Genomic DNA, 9,667 nt, shown 5'->3' with positions numbered 1-9,667 from the left:
ATATATATATATATATATATATAAGCTCAACAGGAAAAATCAGTAAGCATCAACATAGGCTGTAATAATAGGCTATAGTAATTCTGCAGCTGGGCCTTTCTCACTGGCAAAATTCTTTGAGATAGCTTTCAAGAGTGGCAGCAAGCTGAGACGTTCCTAGTTAAAAAGGAATTTGGAGGAATTTATAACCAGTGCTGAGGTAAAGGAGTTCTGTTTACAGAATCCTCTGTAGGACCAAAGATTTGTGGCTTCCAGCAGCCTTTTTTTCTGGATGTCTAGACTTTTTCTCCTTTCAAATTCATGTTCTGCCATGGAAAGATTCTAAAATATGAGTCGAAACTACAGGGATTTCCTATTCCCCAAGCAAATTAGACTTCTGTAGGGGAAAAAGGTTATCATGATATTAGTCAGGTAAAGGAGTCATTGGCTTTGGTGATAGTTTGAAACCTAAAATAAAAGCTGAGCTTCTTGGTTTCTCCAACAGATTGAAATCTTCCCAAATTCTTTACCTCTTGTTTTTCAGATAGAGCATATTTTATTAATCTACCGTATCACCACACTAAGAAGCAGTTACTATAAAAGGGTGATCATTAATGAACACTTAGTTCTTATATAACTCTTCCCAGTACAAGGCTGGCTTTTCAAACATTAATTAATCTTCTTCCACATTCCTGAGTGGGAAATACTCATTTCACTTTTAAAACAAGAGAACCAAAGGGGGGTTAAGTGGCTTGCCCACACAGTGATCTTTCGTCATTACCAGGATTAGAATTCATGAGTTCCACCACCCAGACCAATGCTCACATCACATCTTTCTCATTCTCTGAGCTGACAAAAGCATAATGGGAACTGGTTCCCCCAGTCAGAAATGTATGCTAGTGATTATGTTCTAACACTACACAGCTCATACATAGTAACTGAGAGCGTGCCTTTCATAAGCATTGCTGGGTGGCCCTGCCTTTCTTTCAGTGGCTTTGACTGTTTTGTCTTTAATTTTCCATGCTGTGTAGGCTCATCATCCTTGCATGTGGTGGATTTCATCCTGAATCTCAACACTGGGAAGTTGACTTCAGCTTTAATTAGGTAGCCAAGCCCAGTGAAAACAGCAGGAGTTTGTAGAACATAACCCACTCCAATTCCTCTTGCATTCATAGGACATATTTTCTACAACCTGATGTGAATGACATCTTAGAAACAAGCTAAGTAAGCACTAACATGGCAGTGCAGATCAAACAGCACTGATGAGGAAGATTTTATTAGGTTACCAGACACTCTCCTATGAAGGACTTTATATTCCTTCCAAGACTGAAATGAAAAAATTACACAACTGTGTTATGAGGAAAAAAAACATAATTTGCAGACAGTTTTATCACAAGCATTGAGTACTTCATAAAAGAGAGTTCTAGTCTAAGTTCTGGCCTGTAACTCTTTGGATAAGCAAATTTTCTATCTGTTTATGCTTCTCTATGAGTAAAATTAATATAAAATACTTCCCCTGTTTTAAAAGGAGGTTTAAAATCTATGACTTAAAAGATTTCCTCATCAAATATTTAATAGCTGTGTTGCTGTCATTTTGAAATTGTTACACATTTGGTCCTTGGCAGGCTGTGAGCTATGTTCCAGCCAGCTCTCCACATACATTTTGCACAATCTGTCACCAGTATGACACAGAAGGAAACAATCCATGTTTTTAGTGGAAACTGGAAATTGAGGGAATACGAGCGGGTTTTTTTCATTTTTCTTTCTTTTTCTTTTTTTACTGAATCTAGCTCCTTCATTGTCTTTGCTTTTCTCCTTTGCCTTCTGTTCTTTATTCTCAACTGAGTTGTGTCAAAATACTAAACTTAAGGCAACTGCTAGCAGCTAGCCATTCCTCAAAATTAGCTTCCTGTCCTATCCTACTCTCCACTCCAAACGAAACCCATTCCTTGTTTTGCACTGGTTTGGTGATATAATTTTCACTGTTACAGCTATGTCCGCTGTCTGCATATCTAGAGATCTCAGATGTTAACACAATGTGTTTTGATCTCCACCGACGGAAAGGCATTGTGTTTGTACCTCCTTGATCAGCACTGTTGTGCTACACACCTCTTTTACCAGAGCAGTTATTTAGGGGATTTTCTGAGGGTTAGTAAATAATCTTTGTTTCTGTGTCCCCAGAGGGACGAGTCCCAGAAACTATCTTCTGTATTAAGATCGCAGATATGCTGAGTTCCAAAGCAATAAACATACAGGTCAACAATGCCTATAATCAAGCACTATATACTTCCACATTTCATAAATAAATTGCTAGCAGAAGCAAAGCAAAAAGCAGATACACTGTAGGAGCAGAATCAATTGTTACAGTCAATTCTATTCCCCTCTCCCCATATGTCCCACTCAAGACTTCTTTCCTTTCTGATGTTGCATTTTTTAGTGTCAATTTTGTCTATGAATGCTAAGTACAGCACTGTGTTGGAAGAGTTGCTTGTTGGGTTCATCTGAATAGCCATCTTATTCTAGATCTTACTGCTTATTAACTGCTTAGAGATTCACTAGAAAGGATAATACCAAGAGATGATTTAGGGCTTACACTGCTAAAGTTTAAAAGGGAGCTTAAGTCATGATGGAGATTTATAAGAAGCATGTAAAAGCATAATGCTAAAATCAAAGCATTTTCAAATAAGCTTGTCATCGTGGTATTTAACTGAAGGTCTGTTCTAAGAACCAGAAGTAGCAGTGCTTGACTCATTCATAATATCAGTGAGAATTAAGACAACAGTTAAGTCTCAGAAAACATAAAATCAGCCTACTTCATGATTTACCTTGCAAGTCTTTGGTATTCCAGAGAATCAATGAGTTAATTTTTAAAAAGAGTACAGTAGGATCAAGTCCACTTTAAGGAGAGAAGAAAGAAGGCGAGTGAAGTTATTAAAGTAATTACCAGAGGAGTCACTTTGTGATCATATACAGGAAAATAGTTCCTGAAGAGTAGGCCTCAAAGAATTACATTTGGCAAGTAATGCTAGAAGAACATAACAATTAACTTTTTAAAAGAACCTTAAAGAGGTTCTCAATACCCTGCCAGCTGCCAACTTGCAGAAAAATCAGGGGACTGTTTCAAATTCTAATGATTTGAATGTACAGTCAAACATTTTCATAAACAAAAACATGTTCTGAATAATTATTATTAGCTCATCATCAAGTTCAAAGTGTTCATGAAGAGACCAAGCTTTATATGATCTACAGGCACAATACAAGCAGATAGGCACTTAGTGGTATATTTACAGAAAACATTTTAAGAGCCTACCTCCAGTGGAAATCAGCGAGAACTAGGAGCCTAATCTTTTGAAAACTTCACAAGGCACTTTTCTGCATCTTCAAGTACCTGAAAGAGTCCATTTTGGGCCCAACACTTGCTTCTATTTTTACAATTAATTTGGAGGGTGGAATAGAGAGTGAAAGAATCAAACATGCAGAGAACTGATTCTTAGAGAAAATTTCGGAATAGTAATTAAAAATATATCACACAAGCTTTATCAATCAAAAATTCTTTCAAACAGTAAAATAATTACTAAATATTAATATGACATCTAGTAAAACATCAGTAAACATTGTATAAACAGGAGAGGACAGTATAATGAGGAAACTAAAGATGACAGATATTCAGACTCAGTAGGAATAGGTGGATCAGCAAAGGAACAAGAAGTTGAAGTTATAGCAACTGGTCTATTAAATAGGAACTCATATGGTGGACGTAGGTGAAAACTCAGCCACTGAAACATGAAAGCATAGCACTGGAGATGAGTGTCCTGCATTGCAGATGGGTTTACTAAATAAGCTAAAAGATCAGCCATCTCTGTACCTCTTATAGATATCTAACAGAGCAGCTGGCAGACATCCAAGCTCTTTAGGAAAATATAAGTGACATGTAAATATATCAGTCATGTATCTTTCTTCTGAGCTACTTCATACTCAGAATAGCATCTTCTACTTAGTTTTGGCCACTGCTATTTAAATAAGATCCTTTGAAGATCTTTCAGAGAAAAGAAATAAGCTTATTAAAAGATCTGAAGAAAACACAGCTGAAAGAAGCCACAGTAACTGTTTTCAGACATAGAAAGGAGACGGCAGAGAAAATTCACTTTAAGTATCTAGAGAAACCTGAAACTAAAATGTTTTTGACAAAAGAACCAGCTTCAACAAAAGACTGTGGAGATCTGTGTCTCTAGATATATGTAAGGTTTCATTAGTCACTGATCCAGCAGACATCATAAGAAGGTTTCGGTCAATTCTCATTTTTGGACAAGGAATGGATGTGAATACATATCACAGCCTCAGAGGAACTATAAATAAAGATTATCATACAAACATAAGTTGTTACTCTACAATTACAGTATGTACAGAAATAAAATTAAAAGGAGACAAGGATATATAGGTAAAAGGAACAAAAGAGAAAGAAGCAACGTCTTTTAGAGATGGGCAGGAAAATTTTCCACAGAGAGAGTGAGAGAAAACAAAGGTGGAAGTAATTATGTGTGTCGGTAAGTCACAGTAGGGAAATGAGATGAAAGCAGGCAAGGGAGAAAATGAGAGGAATGAAAGCAGGCAAATGAGGATGGGCAGCAGGAAAGTTGGTAACTTCTGGAGATTCAGCACAAACTAAGTAGCATAGCTGAAGGAAGTAGACATCCAGAGTCATGAAGTTCTAGTGCTACAACTGACTGCAACTTTTAAACCAGAAAACAAATTTCTAGGTAGAACTTCAGATATGCTTCCCACTCCCCCAAAAAAGAAAATACGTAACACGCAATATGAAAATAGTAAAATGATTTTCTAAGACCAAAAGACTTGGCGGGACGATGGTTCCCCAGTATATCATTTGGCAACCACACAAAATCAATTCTTGTTGCATATGTAAGCATGTAAAATTCATTCATGCTCTTCCTCCTTTAAAAACCCAGTTTATCTTGAACAGCTGTGGTAAACTATCTTCAACATCTCTGGACTGACACCACAGATCTTGCTTTGTTCCTCAAGCCTGCTTTTCACTGTCCATTCAAGCATCTGCTCTGTCTTTTACCCAAGTATTCAGGTTACATTTGGGTCTGCTATGATACAACAGCTGTTCATTCTGCTGTGGTACCATTTCCTGCCTATACCCATCTCACACCAGGTTTTCCTGCCACTTCTATTATCCAAGCTTTTTTTCTTAAGATTGATCAAGGCACAATGCTGTCCAGTGCAGCTGGTGAAAATCTGGCTAACTAGTTTTCCACTTGCCATTTTAATAAAATAAAGAATTTCATGATTATGTTAGCAGCTTTGAATGACCAGATATTTCACTCTGAAGTTCTGATACAGTAAATATTCAGTAAAATTAACTAAAGTTTAATTCCACAAAGCAAGCAAACAATTAAATAGTTTCCACCTTTTCTTAAGAACATCAGATGACACAAAATTTGAGAGCTTTGAAAAGATCCCTCAGTACAGAGATTCCAAATTTCCAATCAGCTTTAAATACTGGGACCTGTATTCATTTTTATGTATAGCTGAACGCTTCTTCCAGCAACAGTAGGCCATTTCAGAAATAACACTGCTGTCTTACATACAAAGGGCAGTGTTATCTGGATGCAGTTTTTACTGCATCGTTTTACTGATACAGACTAGGTGTTCCACAAAACCTTTCCATTCCTGGAGAAACTTAGTGATATACACTTACTTCCTACAAATACAAACACACAAGTATGCAAAAATGTGCATTTTTGTGGTCATACATTTAAATACCAAAAATAATTTGGTTTAGATACACTTACGCCTTCTTCTTGGTGAGCACATTCCAAATTCAAATATCAGAACACAGACAGAAAAAAGCAACCTGGAGGAAAGTTAAAGAATATAGAGAAAAAGTAATGACCGCCCATTATGGTCATTACTCATATCAATAATGTGACTGAAGGAATAATGTTCTCCCAAATAGGGAACAAATTAATCATTTGTTGCCTGTATGTTTCCACATAAAACTAAAATATTTATCCAAAACATCTCTACATGGAGAACTGCAAACTGAATCTAAACAATCAATGATCACACAGAGATTTATCTATAAACGTATTTAGAAGATTATTTCAAAGAAAAAATTGATTAAGGAAATCGTTTATTGGTGTAGCGATCACCCAAGCAGGAAAGAAGTCTCAAATTGACAAGCCAATTACTCACATTGAATTATATGTAACAGTTCTACAGAAAGTAAGCAAACGAAGTATTCCATTTCAGGATGATGGCACTGCAATTGCAACAGTTGTTCTGCTGGACAATCAGGTAAGGGTTCTGCTAATATATAACCCTATTCTCAGCTATCTACAGGGGAAAATGAAGTAGTTATTGTGTAAAATCTGGATTCTAGAATTCCTTATGACTCACCCTCTGACTACATGTTTCTTAAAAATGAAAAGTATCAGCCACACAAAATAGGAAAGTTTAAACTTCCAAAACCAAAGAGGAAATTTATGCTTCAAAACGTAAGCCAAGGCAAAATTCCATCAGTACAATGATGTACCAAAACAGAGACTTCAGCTCAGATTTCTGACGCCTATTTTGGAATCTTAGATTTTTATCTACTTTGTGCAAATCACTGCTATGCATGTCGTGAGTTCTCTCCAAAAGCAGAAGATGATCAGACAGTAAAGAGACATTATACTTGGAACAACTGCACTATTGACAAGTATTCTTGGATTTAGAGGGATTTTTCAGAAAAGTGGTGAAGATAGTTCTGCGTATACCAGCAGAAAAAAGCTATGGAAATCAACAAGATACAGAGTGGCCTCCTAGATAATCCTTTGGAGACAGACTGTAGTTCATCCAACAGGCAAGAGCAGCTATTTAACTACAGTAGAAATCTCCCAGCCTTTAAACTGTAAAGAGCTCTTCCTCTTCAGCTCAGACACTTCCATTTATGTGAAAGTCTCTCCCCTTCTACTCATTCCCAATAGTGCTAAGAATATTCACCTTGCTGAAGCAATATACCCAACATGTTTATCACTGCACTATGCAGTCACTTGGTCTCACTATGAAAGATTTGACCATATGGAATACAAGTTTCATTTACAATGCATGTCCATGTTTCTTCATGTTTTTAAAATAAGCAGAAAATACTCAGAGACTGACATAATAGTAATTAGTCTTTTAAGGTCAGTATCACTGCAAGTTAGTTAAACAGTGGAGATAGGGGTGTTCTAATTTTCCTCAAAACCATCAATCACTTTTAGGTCAAAAAAGTTAAGATTTCCTGTTATTCTCCTACTTCTCCTACTTCTATTAATTTTTGTTATGTTGCTGTTGTCTTGTATGATAGAAGGCACTCTAGTACAAATTTTTACTGCACATACATTCTTAGCAGGCCTTAAGATGAGAAATCTTGAAAGCACATGGGTAAGACAAGTGCCCCTCCCAGAAATGACATAGTGAAGCAAAAAAGAATGTAACAAGAAGAAAGGCACAAAGGACCAGATAATAAAAAAAATATATTGTGTACCAAATATTGGGCTCCTTCTTCATATATAGGACTCTGGTATCTTTTTAAGTTTGGGCAATGCCTTAATTCACCAGTCCCTCTGAAAGACGTCAAACAGCATGGTTATATTCAAAGGGAATATGTATCAAAACAGAGCATTCTAATTGTGTTTCTTTTTTAGGAGGGCTCAACTCCTGATGATGCCACTGCAGTCCTTTCTAAATAAGGGATGAAAACAAGACCTTCAAAATTTAGCCCAGTGAGATCTCCAAAGGACTGAAGGGAATCACCAAGTATGTAAAGTGATACAAGGGTGAAATACCTTTGTCAGAGATTTTTGAGTTATGCTTTTGTTTGTAACTGTCTGGAACAGAGAAAGAAATAGAGGGTGAATCTTACACAAGGGGAAGGAAAAAATCCTAGAAGTCAGAAAAAGAGAAGGAGAAAGAGATAGAAAATAGAAGAGATGATTTATTATAGCACAAAGAGAAGTGGATTCTTGCTGAGGACTTTATTTTATTTCCTTTGTGCAAAAAAAACCACACTAAGAGCAGCAGCAGTAGCTGGTGGCAGACATGCAAGTCAGAGAGCAGCAGAATACTTTGCTGGAAAAGAATAGATGAAACCAGAGTGCACCGAGCTGGCAGGACCAGGCTGGAAGCGGAGTCAGCTGACTAGGTGCTACTTACTGTCACAAACATAGGGTTTGTCATGATCATCCTGGGAGGCAGCATCATTTCGTCTCCTGCCACCTCCAGATCCCCGAGCCTGCAAGAACAAGAGGAATGTTAACATTATTCTCCTGCCCCTCAATTCTCCTGGTGCCCCTCACCCTCCTATGAAAAATGTGCAGCATAAACTAAACAAACCCTCAGCTTCCATAAAGGTTTATCAAGGGTGGGTTTGACCCTTCAACTCCTAAGATATGCACTATGTTAATAGACCTTGTAATGCAGCAGAGATCCTCTCCACAGATAACCCAAACTGTTCATCCTTAGGACACTGTCAGAACGTATTCAGGTAAGTATCATTACGCTTTATCATTTTCTAAAAAGTTCAAATACCTTTCTTACTGAATATGAATTTATGAATAGATGAACTGGTGGTAAAGAATAAACATAACTTTCAAACTAATCAGAAAACAGGCCTCAAATAAAGCAGAGGTAAAATTACCTCCTTTAATATTTTCAGAGGTGGTGAGGAGTTGCTTTGTTTGGATACGTAGCTGAAAAGCACTGTTTCGAAACGGCTTCTAACTGCGACAAAGATACTGTGGCTAATTATAAAATTGAGTCAGTTAGTGGAAAAGATTAGGTAATATGTCTACCTGCAAGAGCAAAGAACTGGAATTACCCAGAAAGGTCTCTTTGCAGTTCTGTGTTCCTAAAACATAGCCAGTTGACAGCCCTGGAAACTGAAAACCTCTGTTTCTCCACAGCACACACTGCTCTGTCCTGAGCTCTAGGGTTAAGAATGGAATCCAGCATCAAAGCCACTTGTTCCTAACCCTTCTCAGCTGAGATGCCAACAAGGGGACGGTTCATATCTGTTCAATGGGAATGGTTTTGATGTGCAACTGGAAACTGAGACAAGGCCTTAAATGGTTTAATGTTAACGTACAGTCTGCAGATAACAATTTAAGACTTGATCTTTGTGTGAAGAAGTGGTCTGCAGGTAGATGGCTAGTTAGCCCTTTGGAAATACTGTCAGCCAATCTGTCCCTGGTTAAAAGCGACAAAACAGTTTTTGCTGCTCCTCTTATTAAATTATTGATGTCTCTCATCCTAGACAATCATCCTAGACAAGGCCAGCTGACTCAAACCCTTCAAGTTTTGCATGTGAAAACAAGAAAGCTTCATCAAGTAAAGCCAGAGAAGATGTAGAAATCCTCAGAATATTAGTTCCCTAGATACTAAGCAGTCATATAATCACTGTCCCTCTTCTATGAATTTTGGACTGAACTTGCACTATTTGAGAAGCACAAAAGAAGATTTACAGTAGCCTTACCACAGTCTATTGAAACAGGGATTTAGAAAAACTTCACATATTATTTCACTGGATTTCTCAGGTCTCTTTACACAGTCCTGAAGGAAAGACATGGATTCACAGGTCTCTGGATGGGGTATGTACCATTAGGTATGACAAGTATAGCTCTGCCTTCTGCAAAGAATTCTG

The 9,667-nt window shown here is 37.3% G+C and overlaps 1 protein-coding gene across 5 annotated transcripts in view; it reads right to left on the bottom strand.

Annotated features, from left to right (window-relative positions):
* DPF3 (double PHD fingers 3) overlaps positions 1-9,667 on the bottom strand; it is a 99,576-nt gene that overhangs the window by 54,189 nt on the left and 35,720 nt on the right. For all 5 annotated transcript variants that reach the window (XM_019615598.2, XM_010711492.3, XM_010711493.3 and 2 more), the window contains one exon: positions 8,182-8,260. In XM_019615598.2, coding sequence (XP_019471143.1) covers positions 8,182-8,260 — 79 coding nt within the window. The remainder of the gene's footprint in view (positions 1-8,181; positions 8,261-9,667) is intronic.

This window comes from Meleagris gallopavo, chromosome 5, assembly GCF_000146605.3.
Source record: "Meleagris gallopavo isolate NT-WF06-2002-E0010 breed Aviagen turkey brand Nicholas breeding stock chromosome 5, Turkey_5.1, whole genome shotgun sequence".
In the NCBI taxonomy this organism is placed as follows: domain Eukaryota; kingdom Metazoa; phylum Chordata; class Aves; order Galliformes; family Phasianidae; genus Meleagris; species Meleagris gallopavo.
This window is presented reverse-complemented; position numbering and strand designations above follow the sequence as displayed.